The 14,964-nt window shown below is 45.9% G+C and overlaps 1 protein-coding gene across 8 annotated transcripts in view; it reads left to right on the plus strand.

Annotated features, from left to right (window-relative positions):
* The window catches only part of ZFP91 (ZFP91 zinc finger protein), a 151,947-nt gene that overhangs the window by 30,407 nt on the left and 106,576 nt on the right, over positions 1 to 14,964 (plus strand). For all 8 annotated transcript variants that reach the window (XM_029574761.1, XM_029574752.1, XM_029574756.1 and 5 more), the window contains exon 3: positions 10,618 to 10,839. In XM_029574761.1, coding sequence (XP_029430621.1) covers positions 10,618 to 10,839 — 222 coding nt within the window. The remainder of the gene's footprint in view (positions 1 to 10,617; positions 10,840 to 14,964) is intronic.

Below are 14,964 nucleotides of genomic sequence, written 5' to 3' on the forward strand. Positions count from 1 at the left end.
TTCTGCTACAATAAACATTCTATTGTTTTGAGCAACAAACCAAAAGCACACCAGATACGAGCAGCAGCATCTGTTGCGCATTTAAAAAGAGTTCCACTACTGGACATCTGCAAAGCGGCAACTTGGTCTTCTCTTCATGCTTTCACATCTAACTACTGTATCGGACAGCAAGCATCTTCCAATGCAGCTCTGGGTTCGGCAGTTCTGTCAACCCTAAATATAGAATAAGACTGTCTACCTTTATTGAAGGGTAGTGTCTTCAACTCAAAAAAACTTACTATATGGACACAACCCGGGAGCTTGGGACTCCCAGACAGCATGGCTAATTCAGCCCTGCTATCGACGAGAAAAAGCAAGTTTGCTTACCGTAAACGGTGTTTCTGTAGATGATAGGATGAATTAGCCATGCAATCCCTTCCCACTTCCCTAGACAGTCTGCAGATTCTACCATAAAACGTTTTTCCACGTACATCTCGCTTGGCTACAAGAGACTGAGGTAACAAGGCAATCGCGCAGGAAGCTCACCGCGCAGCCATACAGAGTTCAAAACTCTGTACTAACTGAGAAAACTCCGCCTACTGACCGGTTGCGAGACGCTCCCAGACAGCATGGCTAATTCATCCTTCTATCTACGGAAACACTGTTTATGGTAAGAAAATGTGCTTTTTTCTCTGAAATTCTTGGAAAACTTTTCTCAGATTTTATTTTTCACCCCCCCCCCCCCCTTCGGGTTTTTGTGTTCCATCAATGCCAGGTCCCTTCCATAGCCTCCTCAGCTAGGTTTCCTGGCATTTCGGGTAAATTTTCTTTCGCATTGATGTCCCCCTTGATGGTGGTGCCCGCCAGTCATCGTGGCCTGCCTCCATCATTGTCATTTTTGCTTCCTTCTTTTTTTGCTTCTGTCTTGGCCAAATGGTTTTTTGTCGATGTGCCCGAGGGCCATGTCTACCACAGAGCCCCATGATATGTGTCCTCTGCTTGGGGTCATCACATGACTTCTGGGGTTGCCACAAGTGTGCCCAAATGACCTCGAAGGGACATTGTATTTGACTCAACAAGATGGAGAACTCTTGAGGTCGAGGAAGTCGGTCATCGATTTTGGTATCTGCGGTGTGGGCAGCGATGGACACCACACAATTAACATCGGCAAGACAGTCGATTCCATTGATGCTACCAGTTAGGGGTGCCGGAGATCGGCCACACTCCGTCTCCTCCAGGTCAAAGAGATCAGGTTCCTCAGCTTCGACCTCTGCACCAGGGAAAGACCGGGCTGAGCACCAGTTGCCTTCAATGTACGGTGATGCACTGACTCATGCCGTGATGCCTCGGAAGGATCCCGCTGTGGGGCGTGCCCATCCTCCATAGAGGTGGGGGGTCCACGATGGTCTCCACTGGTCCTTATGCCAGTCCCTTATCCACCTTGGAGATCCGAGGAAGATCTGTCCACCCCTTCTTCCTTCCAGTCAGTGTTGGCTTCTGCAACTTTCAAGGAAGAGCTAGAGTGGCGCGTTCAGCTGGCTGTGGCACGGATACTGCAGGGCATCGGTCCTGGGCAAGACAGCACCAACGCTGGTTCTGTCTGCTTTGCAACCAGCAATGGAATGGCTTAATGTGCTCATCTGTGTGTTACTGGTCCAGCTGGAGATGGTTCCCAGGAGGCCATCGTTGCCCAGTGGCCATATCTCCATCCAGAGGTGCAGGAATGGTTTGCTGACGTCATTTACTGGGGAGAATTTCTTAGGGTGAGGGACAAAGTGGCCCGGTTATGAGACCACCATGAGACACTCCAACAACTCTCCTGACTTGTCCTCCTCATCCAGGAGGCTGGCAAGGCAGGGGCATAGGAAATCTTTTTATCACCAGAAGAGGTTCTATTCTCCGTTCCCCAGCCGGTGCCTCGGTCAACTCCCAAGAAAAGGTTTTGACTGGATCGGAGAGAACATAAGCCAGTTGCCTGTACCTGAGATGCTGGATCCCCTGGTCGGGGGCAAGCTATGGTACTTTGCAAATCAATGGCCCAGTATAACATTGGACCAGTGGGTTTTGTTCATTTTTCATCAAGGGTACCAATTAAACCTATTGGGTATCCTACCAAATTGCCCCCAATGCCCATTTTGGGGGCCAGTAGCGCATTAGGAAGTACTGCTTACGGAGTTCTCAGCCCTCTTAACGGCCAGGGCTGTCGAGCCTGTTCCACCAAGGCAGAGAGGGTGGTGATTCTTCTCCAGGTACTTCCTGATTCCAAAGAGAATAGGGGGACTCTGTCCCATCCTAGACCTAAGGGCCTGAAAAAAAAAGTTCAAGATGGCTTCTCTGGGTACCTTGACCCCCCCCTTACAAATTGGGGACTGGCTATGCTTCCTCAATCTAAAGGACGCATACACCCATATCTAGATCTTCCCAAGTTACAGGAAGTATCTCCGATTTGTGGTGGTAAAACAGCACTTCCAGTACAAAGTGTTGCCGTTTGGGCTCGCGTCAGCTCCACGTGTCTTCACAGAATGCCTGGCCATGGTGGCGGTGCACCTCCGCAAGTTGTAAGTGCATGTTTTCTCCTATCGCGACGACTGGATGGACAGAAGCACATTTCAGGCAGGTGTTATTCAGTCCATGAGCTTGACCATTCGCCTGTTGGAGTCACTAGGGTTCGTCATCAACTACCCGAAGTCCTATCTCAGTCCATCATCTCAATTGGACTATAGTAACCCTGCTAGACAAGGCTCAGGCAAAAGCCTTCCTGCATCATTCATGGGCCGCCACCCTGACATCCGTAGCTGCCGAGATCCAGGCGAGCCAGCAGGTGTCAGCGTGGCAGATGTTGAGGTTGTTGGGCCACATGGCCGTGACTAGCCATGTTACTCCCTTGGCACATTTACACATGCACAGATCCCAATGGACCCTGAGGTTGCAGAGCCTCCAGGCTTGCATCCGAGTCACCCCATCTCTCTGGGACTCTCTGTCCTGGTGGCTGGTCCTCTCCAATCTGGAGTGGGGGATCTCTTTCCGGAGTCGTTTTATGCAAATTTTCCTAACCATAGATGTATTCACCCTGGTCTGGGAGAGCTCATGTAGAGGGCCTACACACCCAGGGCCTCTGGTCTGCTCAAGAAAGCTGTTGCCAGATCAAATTCTTGGAGCTCCAGGCAATCAGGTATGCACTATGGGCTTTCAGAGATTGGCTGTACAACAAAGTTGACCCTTTCCAAACAGACAACCAAGTAGTGATGTGATGTCAATAAGCAGGGAGGTACGGGATCGTTGCTTCTGTGTCAGGAAGCGGTCCAGATTTGGCCCTGGGCCCTGTCCACAGGATGGTACTCAGGGCCATGTATCTGGCAGGTCTAGAGAACCTGGTGGCGGGCAGACTCGTGCCTTCAGACCCCACGAGTGGTCCCTGAACCAGGAGGTAGTGAATAGATTCTTCCGTCTCTGGAAGAGCCCAGATGTAGATCTATTTCCATCCCCCTGGAACAGGAAGGCAACTCTGTTCTGCTCCATGTACAGGACAGAAGGCAAACCAGCCTCGGATGCCCTTGCCCGTTATTGGGGCAAGTGTTTTCTGTACACGGATCCTCTCCCTTGCTCGCGAAGACTCTTGATCCTCATAGCCCCCTCAGCACGCAGAGTTAGTGAGCTCCAGACCTTAATTTATCTACCTTATACTAAATCTTATCATGATAGGGTGGTCTTGCATATGCAACCTAAGTTCCTGCCTAAGGTGGTGATGGATTTCCATCTTAACCAGTTAGTCATCCTGCCAGTATTCTTTCCCAGGCCCCATTTGCATCAAGGTGAGTGAGTATTGCACAATTTGGACTGAAAGCGAGCCTTAGCCTTCTATCTGGAGTGGACAGAAGCCGATACAGTTCACCCAACTTTTTATTTCTTTTGATAGCAATAAGTTGGGAGTTGCCATTGCCAAACACACTATCCAGTTGGCTAGCAGATTGCATCTCCTTCTGTTATGCCTAGGCAGGCTTGCATCTTGAGGGTCATGTCAAGGCTCATTCTGTCAGAGCCATGGCACAGTCGATGGCCCACTTGCGAGCAGTTCCCATGGAGGAGATCTGCAAGGCTGCGACATGGAGTTCTCTCCACACATTCGCATCTCACCAATGTCTGGGTAGGGATTGCTGACATGACAGTAGGTTCGGCCAGTCTGACCTTTGGAATCTCTTTGTGGTGTAAAACCCAACTCTCCCCCTGCCTAGGACCCTTTGGGCTCAGGCTGTCTCTCCCTTTGTTACCAAAAGCACTTGTTTGGTGGCTGTTGGTCCCCCTTTTTTTTTTTGTTAGGAAGCAGCCTGTAGCTAAGGTTTCATCCATGTGTGAGGACTACTATCCTACTTGTCCTCAGAGAAAGCAGAGTTGCTTACCTGTAATGGGTGTTCTCCGAGGACAACAGGATATTATTCCTCAAGAAACCCGCTCGCCACCGTGTGGAGTTGGTTATCTCCTATTTTTATTTTAAATCTAATTCTGTGTTGTAGTACCGAAGAGGGACCCCCCATGGATGCATGGTATAGGGCTTGCTGGGCATGCTCGGTATCCCAAGTCAAAGTTCTATCCAATAGTGTGAGCCTGCTGTAGGGGTTCCCAGTCCCAGAGGGGAGTTATAGAATCCCATGTTGAGGCATAGAAGAATTCAGGGAGATATTCTTCACCTTGCCCTTTATTTCCATCGTTAAGGGAGTTTCCTTCCCCCTTTCCACCCCACCATGTGCTGCCTGGAGTTTTGTCTACCAGTTTAAGAGCTTAATTCGGGGGTAATGAGCACAGCATGTCATGGTGCAGCTTGGACCTGGAGCAAGAGATGCTCTGAGCTGAATTTGGCGGTAAGAGGTGTCTTAGCTGCCACGTGTCCTAGATGCTTTCCAGGGTGGGGGGAGAATGTATGTTGCTGCATTTGTTTTCATGAGAGTGCTGGTACTCTGCCTCTGGACGTCTGTGCTTTGCATGTATTCGAGCGGCGCATGTCCCAAAGGATTACTGTTAATCTGTGGGGACAGCAGCAGCGGCTTCTGTGATGACAAAGTTGTCTGGGGTTTGATTGTGTGGACAGTTATGAACCTATTTTGGTGGAAATGGCTACAATAAGAACATAAGAAATTGCCATGCTGGGTCAGACCAAGGGTCCATCAAGCCCAGCATCCTGTTTCCAACAGAGGCCAAAACCAGGCCACCAAGAACCTGGCAATTACCCAAACACTAAGAAGACCCCATGCTACTAATGCAATTAATAGCAGTGGCTATTCCCTAAGTAAAATTGATTAATAGCCATTAATGGACAATGCCCTCTTGTCTGCTCCTTCTTTGGGAATTCTGTACTGTCTGCAGCAGCTTGCCTGCTCTAGTTCGATTTCAGCCCTGCCTCTGACTTTAGTCCCAGTAGCAAATCCTGCTCCTTGGGTTTCCGAGAGTCAGGCTAAAGCTCCTAGAGTTTGCAGAGGCTGTTAGGAAGGAATCAGCAGTGGCCATTTTGGCGGATGCTTTCTCTGATCTTCTGAAAAGTTCCTCTAGATTAGTGGCTTTGGCTGTTCCTGCCAGGAGACTTCTTTGGCTTCACAATTGGGTAGCTGATTCTTTGTTCAAATATCATTTGGGCAAGCTCCTGTTCAAGGGAAAGCGTCTCTTTGGAGAGGATCTGGAACAATTAGTAATAAAAATATTCAGGGGACCCAAAGCCTCAGAGGCTCCCTGAAGATAAGAACTGCTCATTTTGCATACCTGTTTCAGGTTGTCGGCAGCCTCTGAACTCTAGACACTATAAAGCAAGAAAGTTTACTGGATCTTACCCTTTCTGAGGCTCATGAGGAGCAGGAGGCAGGGGTCACTCCTTTCAGAGTTTACAAAAGCCTAAATCGAAAAACACTACCTCTTCAGGATTTGGCTGTTCTTTTCATTGAAGGACAGTGAGTCCACTTCTTGGTTCTCTTGCAAAATATTTACGGAATCCGATAACTTTGACACTGTGGGTTCTTGAAATAATTTGCCTTGGTTATTCCCTGGACTTCATTGGCTCTCGTTCCAACACCTTTATGATCTCTCCTTCTGGCTTGGTCAGCAAACAAACAGCATTTCACAGAATCCTGGTTCCTCTTCAGTTTCTGAAGGCCATAAGTGTCTGTGCCTCTGGCTGAACAAGGCCAAGGTTGCATTTCCATCTATTTTGTGATTCCCAAGATGGACAGCTCTTACAGGCCCTTTCTCTATTTCAAAGGGGTAAACAATCTCTGGATTTCCCATTTCCAAATGAAGATTCTTTGAAGAATTCCTGTCCTCTCTAGACCTATTGGAGGCTTACTTTCATATTCTCTTCAGAAAGAATGATCGGACACCACCATCTTCTGCATCATGCAACAGCACTTGCTGTTTCAAGTGTTCCCATTCAGCTTGGAAATGGCTCTGAGGATATTCATAAAGTTGTAGTGGCCTTTTTGTGCTAAGAAGGTGTTTTATTGCATCCCTATCTGGATGATTGGTTGATCCGGGACATATCCTGTCAAGAGGGAATGCCAGAATAGAAGGCTTGGGCTAGGTTATCAGTTACACAAAGTGCAAGCTATCTCCTTTGCAATCATGGGAGTATTTGGTAGCGCACTTCGATACCCAGGAAGGTTGACAGTGCTTGAGAATGCAGAGAGCAAACAAACTGACTCAAGTCAAATTATGTTCTGCTTTGATCCACCCCTGGGAGCTTAGAATTATCTTCAATTTCTTGGGTCTATAGTAGTGTCTCTAGATCTGGTCCTGTGTGCTAGGGATCACATGAGGGCTCCTCAGTCCTCTCTTCTCTGTTGCTAGTCTCATGATTACCAGGTCTGTCTTCCTTAGTGAGGATCAGTCTTCTCTGGTCTTCAGAACTTGTTATGAGGAGTCAGACTAGATTCTTTCCTGGGTCCATCTGGAGAGCTCACTGTCTAGGCAATATAGCTTAGAGACACTGGACTATCAATAGGCTGGAAACCAGGGCAATATATTTAGCTCTATTTTATTTCCTTCCCTTGCTCTGGGGAAAAGCGATCAGAGTGCTATCTGCCAATGCAACAATGGTTGAGTATGTCAACAAACAGGGGGGCATCAGGAGCCAGGGAGTGTGTGGGGGTAGATGGATCTGTTCCCTTTGGAGCAACAGCATCTTCAGCTGTTGGTAGCTTACATTAAAGAGCAGGAGTGTTCAGGCTGATTCGTGAGCAGTAACCTTCTGGATTCAGGAGAATTGGAACTTGCAGGAAAGCCTTTCATCAAGTAGCTCTCTGGTTGGGCACATGGATCTCATGGCGTCTTGCAAAATTGTAAATGCTCCTCCATTCTTCAGCTGACACAGAGTCCGAGTCGGAGGGCATAGATGCTCTAGTACAGCTTTGGCTGGTAGAGCTTCTTTGTCTTTAATCCTTAGCCTCTAATTGGCAGGATTCTGCACCGCATTGAGATGGAAAGCAATCTATTGATTCTGATAACTCCACATTGGCCTCGTAGGCCGTGATATGCGGATCTGAAAAGACTGCATAGACCTTCCACTGTGTTTCCCAGTATCATGAAGGCTCTTGTGGCCAGTGCCAGATCCAGTTTTCATATACGGTCCAGCTCTAAATTGTCTTTCAGCTTGACTCTTGAAAGGTTGGGTTTGCGGAAGAAATGTTACTCAACATTGGATGTTTGTACTCTCCTCAAAGCACACAGGACTTCCACTTCTCTGGCCTATTTTTGCATATGTGGGTTTTTGAATTTTTGTTCTCATGTGATTTCTTCCTGTTGTGTGGAGGTTCCTTGTCCTCTTCTTTTTTTCAGAAGGGTCTGTCAAGGGATTGGCCCTGAATTCCCTTAAGATGCAGGTAGCAGTGATTTCTTGCTATAAGGGCAAACTTAATGGGGTTTTGATTGTGGCTCATTCAAATATGTTCTGGTTTCTCCAAGTTTTTAGAAGATTAAGGGCTCCATTTTGTCCCTTGGTTCCACAGTGGGATCTCAACCTGGTTCTGCAGGCCTGGGTATCACCTGTCTTTGAACCTCTGATGCACACTTCACATAAGAACCTTTCTTTGAAGATGTTTTTTTTTTTGGTAGCCATCTGTTCTGCTTGTTGTATTTCGACGGTTTGGGCTTTGTCCTGTTGAAAATCCCTTCCTCCTCATTTTCACTTAGCTTTTTGTCCAATTCCTTCCTTTTTGCCAAAAGTCATATCTGATTTCCCCATTAATGAGTTGGTGATGCTTCCAGCTTTTTCTGAGGCGGTGTATCGAACTATTATTTATTTGTTTTTGTATATCGACATTCGATCAAGATATCACATCGGTTTACATGTAACTGAACAGAAATAAGTCATTGGCTGCTTATTTTCACATTGTGACTTATAGAATAATTTATAAAGGTTAATTTACATAACTTCAAAATGTTAACATTTAACATGTGATTTGGAGAAAAATAAAAGTAAAAAATTAAAAATGACACAGATTTAACTATTTACAGTGACTTTTACAATTGGAACATCTAGGGTAGTTGACTGGGGTATTATCGGGGTGACAGGGGAAACAGAGGTTTGCATGAAGGTAAAAGTATGACATTAAGTCGGTGTGCATTTTACAATATGGTATGGATTTACAGGGAAAATTGGGGCAAATGGACGGGTTAGCAGGGAAATAGTTGATATACTTGTGCCAAAAGAGAATGAGGTAATTTGTGGGTTATATTCAAGGTTTGGTGGAAGATGCATTTATCGGGGGTGCAATCCTGGGGGAAAAAGATGATTCACTTCCATGCAGAAGGAGGGGGCCTGGGGGGTGGGGGCTAAGTTTCTGGCAGGAAGGCTTTCAGGAAGAGCCATGTTTTGAGGTGTTCTTTGAAGATTGAGTCGAAGGCTCCGTTCTGAGGTGGGGTGGGAGGGAGTTCTATAGCATGGGGCCGGCTACTGATATGGCGCGTTTTCGGGTAGAGGAGAGGTGCACTGTTTTGGAGGTAGAGACAGTGAGGAGCCCAGAGTCAGTGGATCTGAGGTTTCTATGTGAGGTGTATGAGAGTGTAGCAGAGTTTAACCAGTCCATCTTATTGTTGTTCATTTTTTTTTATGTATGAGGGTTAGGGTTTTGTACTGGATTCTGTGGCTGATGGGTAGCCAGTTTAGTTCTTTGAGAGTGGGGGTGATGTGGTCGCATTTTTTTTTTGATGTTTGTGATGGATCTGGCCTCGGCGTTTTGTAGTACCTGTAGTGGTCTGATGGTGGAGTCGGGGAGGCCAAGGAGAAGTGTGTTGCAGTAGACAAGCTTGGAAAAGAGTATTGTTTGGAGGATGGTTCGATAGTCTTGGGCATGCAGGAGGGGTTTGAGCTTTTTCAGGGTTTGTAGTTTAAAGAATCCGTCCTTGATCACTGTGGAGATGTGATGTTTGAGGTTTAGCTCGTTGTCAATAGTAACTCCAAGGTTTTTTGTAGTATGTGTAAGTTGTGTCCCCATGTGGTTGGGTGTGTAGTTGCTGGGGAGGGGTGTGGTGTGGTTGTTAGATATGTGTAGGATTTCAGTCTTGTTTTGGTTGAGGCAGAGTGATAGTTGTGAGAGAAGATTAGGTCCCTATGGTTGCTTGATGATCTTAGACTGGTTATCAGGTATCTAGAAGAAACAAATTCCTTCTGTATATCTGATCGTTTTTTTGTGGTGTTTGGGGAAGGGAGGCAGCATAAGGGAGAGGTGGCCTCCAACTTTGGCCAGATGGATCAGGGATGCTATCATTTCAGCATATTTGCTCAGGGGACTAGCGAACCCTGGAGCTGGTCTGCACTTATTCCACCTGAGAGCAGTGTTCTTCCTAGGCAGAGGCAGTGGCAGTTTCTCCTGCTGACATGTGCAAGGCGGTGAATGTCTGCCTTCAATTTCAAGACATTACAGATGCCCTGGCGAAGGAGGATGTAGCATATGTATCTGCAGTTCTCAGAGCGTCCCTTAATTCCTCTCTCCCTAGGTAATTGGGCTTTGGTACATGCCACTGGTATGGATTGACCTGGACTGATGTAGCAGGACAAAATGGAAGGAAGAATTTTTAGCTGTTATTTACCTTTCCATGAGTCCTGCTACAGCAGTCCAGTATCTTCCTGGGAAGCTGAGCCTTCATTTTGGAGGATAAACTTTGCTCGTGTTTTTGTCCTGTTTATATATTGCAGAAAAGACAGGCCTGCCTTTACCCAGGAGTAGACTTCTTTCTTGTCTCTTGTTCTGTGGTTCCATTATTCACAAAGTCAGGTCATTTCAAGGTGAAAGGATATCTCTCAATATTGGGAGTTTAGTGTTATTTGGGTTCCTATAGTTGATTTTCTTGCAGTGCTTTGTCAAGGGAATACTGGGTTTCTCTGGGCCATACAAATAAGTACTGATGATGATGGAAGAATTCAGTATGCTCTGCTTTTATCTGCTTGAAGGGGGACACAGCCCACTGGTATGGACTTACCTGGACTGGTGTAGCAAGGTCTCATGGAAAGGTAATTAACAGGTTAAAAGTTCCTCCTTCCCCTTCAGGATTGTTTTATCAGACTTTTTTGGTTTTTAACCGAATCATGTTTGGAGTATGAAATATTCTCGCTTTTTACTTATCCTCACAAATTCTAGTGTGTTTTGTTTTCTTTTGCTATAGATCCTAAGCAAGAAGAAGATGATGAATCAGCAATTCTGGTGCATGACAGCTCCATCATGAAAACTTCACGGGGTAATCGTGGCAGACGCAATAATGCTAGATACTCAACTCCCTCTCGGCGACGTGATGCAGAAAACTCTCGCAAATCCAGGTCAAGGACTGGCTCTCTGCAGCTTGTTTGCAAGTCAGAGCCAGAACCAGAGACAGAACAGCTTGAATATGGTGGGTACTGGCTAGAAATTCACTGAGAGGACATGGAGAAGGGCATGATGAAATTTAAGATTTAAAGTTTCCACCAGATAAAATTTATTTAGCAAAAAGGCAGCACAAATTTTAAAGGCTTCATTTTTTTACTTCTCCCTCCTCAATTCTTGCTCCTTTGGTTCTACCCTACCACCCATATACCGGCAGGTGTTCAAGAACAGTGCCTCTCTAACCATGTCAGCATAATCTCTTGACTAGGGCCAGACTGGCAGGTTGAAATGTACTGTAGATATCTATGAAGTTAAGTGCTAGAGTCAGATGGCATGAGAAGTTAGGTGCTGAGGGCAGAGCAAATGGCAAGAGGAAGCCCAGGCTGGATGCTGAGGGTGAGAGAAGGCGGGAAGAAAAAAGTTGGATTATGAGAGTGGGGAAAATGGGAGTAAGCATAGGAGAAATAAGAGGTTGAGTAGTGAAGTTGGGAGAGAGAGGCATGAGAGAACAAGTAGTGAGTGGAATTGGAAGACTGGAGGGAGGGAGATTTATAGGAGTGAACCTACAGAAAAGGGAAAAAGAATGGAGGCAGACAAGAGAGGCATCTTTAAATACGGAAAAGATAGATGGTAATGAGAAGATGTGCAATGAGAGGAAAAAGAAAAGGATGAAAAGTTAGAGGTTAAAACAAAAATGAAGTAAACAAAAGCATCCAGATACTAGGGATGTGCAGCAGGGACGGATTTGTCCCATTCGGGATTCGGATTCGTAGGGGCCCAAATCCGTTGCATCCGTTCTTGGGGGGCGCCCGATCTGTTCATATGTCAAAAATACATTTGTCCCCCCCCCATCCCAACCCTTTTTAAAGTTATTTATCTACAAACCCCCCCCCCCCCCAAGACTTGCCAAAAGTACCTGGTGGTCCAGCGGGAGTCGTGGAGTGATCTCCTGCCCACGGGTGGTCGGCTGCTGGTATTCAAAATGGTGCCGATAGCCCCAGTGACATAGTAAGGGCAAAGGCTATCGGCACCATTTTGAATACTGGCAGCCGACGACCCGAGTGCAGGAGATCGCTCCAGGAATCCTGCTGGGCCACCAGGAACTTTTGGCAAGTCTTGGGGGGGGGGGGGGGGGCAGGAGAGAGAGGGCCTATTCGTTGGTGATCTGTTATATTCGTGGGAGTTCACCATATGTTTCAGAACCCCCACGAATATAACGAATATGGCATATACGTTGCAGATTTACAATACGTCGAAAACAAATGCACACCCCTACCAGATACACACAGGTAAGAAAATACTCATTTTTATAATGTAAAGGAATTTTCATATTAAGGGTGTGTGTATTTATTTTTATTTATTTATTTTTGCAAGTTTAAAAAGATGCTAAAAATGTGGGTATTCATTTCCTGCTATAATGAAGGTAAATGATAGATAAGACTGAGTTCACACCATCTAGCTTGCTGACATCTTCCTAAGCATTACATCTAAAGACCTGGTTGTTCCTGTTCGTACTTTTGTTATTCTCTGTCTCTATCTGTGAGTATTTTTTCTTTTGTTAAGACAGCATGTCACTCTTTTGCTTTTTCTTAAGAACATAACATAGAAACATAGAAAATGACAACAGAAAAAGACCAATCGGCCCATCTAGTCTGCCCATCAAGCTTCCACACTTATTTTCCCATACTTATCTGTTTCATCAACCTTGTTGGTAACTGTTTGATTCAAATTTCCTGCCATCCCCTTTCATTAATGCAGAGAGAAATGGTGGAGTTGCATCAAAGGTGAGCACAAGGCTTATGGTTAAGGATAGTAATCGCCACATCCAGCAAGTTACCCCGATGCTTGTTTGCCCAGACTGCACAGATCGATGCTTTGTTTGATGTTGTCTGAATGTAAGAGCAAGTTTGCTTACCATAAACGGTGTTTTCCGTAGATAGCAGATGAATTAGCCATGCTGTGTGGGTACGTCTTCCGTGCCACTAGGTGGCGGAACTCCCTAAGTATAGCAAAATCTTTCAGCCGGGTGCTCCCTCTTCTATCCTCTCTGATTCACCTCAGGCTCCTCAGTCAGCATTAAAGCAAGTGCAAGTGTTGCTGGAACTGTTCAGGGAGGCGGGTGGGTCAGCATGGCTAATTCATCTATCTACAGAAAACACTGTTTACGGTAAGCAAACTTGCTCTTTTAACGTAGATAAGCAGCTGAATTAGCCATGCTGTCTGGGAGTCCCCAGCTGAGGTATTGAGCTGTCATGTATTTTGATTGGTAATTAGCTCAATACAAAGTTTTTAGGCGGACAGTTCCTATGAAGTCTATATATGCGATGGACACGTGCTCTTCTGTAGGATAGTCCTACCCATTAGTGCATCATTCACAGTTTGTCCAAACAGTAATGGGATGTGAAAGTATGCAGTGATGACCATGTTGCAGCTTTGCAAATATCTACGATGGGAACTTCATGGAGATGGGCCATCGAAGCTGCTGGTGCACGAACTTGGTGCGCTTTTGGATTAGAAGAAAGAGTTTGCGACCGTTGCTGATAACAAAATTGAATACAGTTCGAAATCCACGTGGAAAGCATTCTTTTAGTCACCGGACGTCCTTGTGCGCTCGGGTTGAAAGATAGAAAGAGTTGTGAAGGTCGGTTAGGTGAAGTAGTGCGCTGCTTGTAATAAGCCAATGCACATTTATAGTCCAAAGTATGGAGTTTCCTATAATTGTCATTTGCATGATGTTTCGGTTGAAAAGTTGGTAAGGTTATGGTCTGGTTAATGTGAAAACTGGAAATAACCTTTGGTAGGAATTTCGGGTGAGTTCGAAGAGTCACCTTGTCATGGTGAAATTGAAGATAAGGCGGGTAGTAGACTAGCGCTAGCACTTGCAGTTCACTTACTCTTCTTGCTGAAGTTAACGCAACTAGGAAAAGTACTTTCCATGAAAGGTATCGAAGGTGACAAGTGTCCAATGGTTCAAAAGGGGGAAGCATTAGTTGTTCAAGGACCATGTTAATGTCCCATGGTACTGGTGGTTTTTGCAATGGAGGGCGTAAGCGTAACACTCCTTTCGTTAATCTGGAGACTAAAGCATGACACGAAATGGGTTCTCCATTAAGGTAAGTATGGTAAGCTGCAATAGAGCTTAGATGGACTCGGAGTGAGGAAGTTGCCAGACCTTCATTATAAAGTAAATGGAGGTATGAAAGAAATTGTTCAGGTGGACAAGTGAACGGATCTGTTTCTGTTGTTGAACACCAAGAAGCATAGCGAAACCACTTTCTTTTGTAATTGAGTCGAGTGGAAGGCTTTCTCGAGGACACTAAGATCTCTTGGAGATCAGGAGAAATATTTAGGTGTTGATATGCGATCCGTTCAACCTCCAGGCTGTGAGATGTAGGGAGGAATGAAGAGGATGTAGGAGAGACCCGTTGTACTGGGTTAGAAGCGGAGGGCTGTTTCCCAGGGGAATGGGGTTGCATATCTATAGATGAACTAGGTAACTGTACCTTGGTTGTCTTGGCCAAGCTGGTGCTATTAAGATCAAATCGGCCTAGTCTTCTATGCATTTTTGTATGGTGCGGAAGATGAACAGAAGTTTCCCAGCTGAGCGTTGTTTTCTATTGCAAAAAGGTTGATGGAGGGGTGACCCCAAATCGTGAATAGGCGGTGAGCTACTTCCCTGTCCAACTGCCATTCGTGAGGATGAAATATCCTGCTGAGTTTGTCTGCCCTGGAGTTCTGAATTCCAGGCAGATAAGTTGCTTGAAGAGATATTGATCTTTGTTGAGCCCATTCCAGTAACTATACTGTCTCCTTGCAGAGATTCCTAGAACCGGACCCCCCTTCCTTGTTTATGTAAAACATTGTGACTTGGGTTGTCTGTGTGAATCATGACTATCTTCCCTCGAAGAGATTCTTTGAAAGCTCGAAGGGCGTTTCTGACCGCTTTGAGTTCCAGTAGGTTGATGTGTTGAGTCCTCTCGAATGTCAACCATAAACCTTGAGTTGTCAATTGATCTAGATGAGCTCCCCAGCCTTTGGGGGAGGCATCTGTGGTGAGTATTAGATGATGTCGTAATGGTCTCAATGGTGCCCCTGTCTGCAGTGTTGACGGAGAAATCCACCACTGAAGATCTGTTTTCATACTGTTTGTTAT

Source organism: Rhinatrema bivittatum, chromosome 13, assembly GCF_901001135.1.
Source record: "Rhinatrema bivittatum chromosome 13, aRhiBiv1.1, whole genome shotgun sequence".
In the NCBI taxonomy this organism is placed as follows: domain Eukaryota; kingdom Metazoa; phylum Chordata; class Amphibia; order Gymnophiona; family Rhinatrematidae; genus Rhinatrema; species Rhinatrema bivittatum.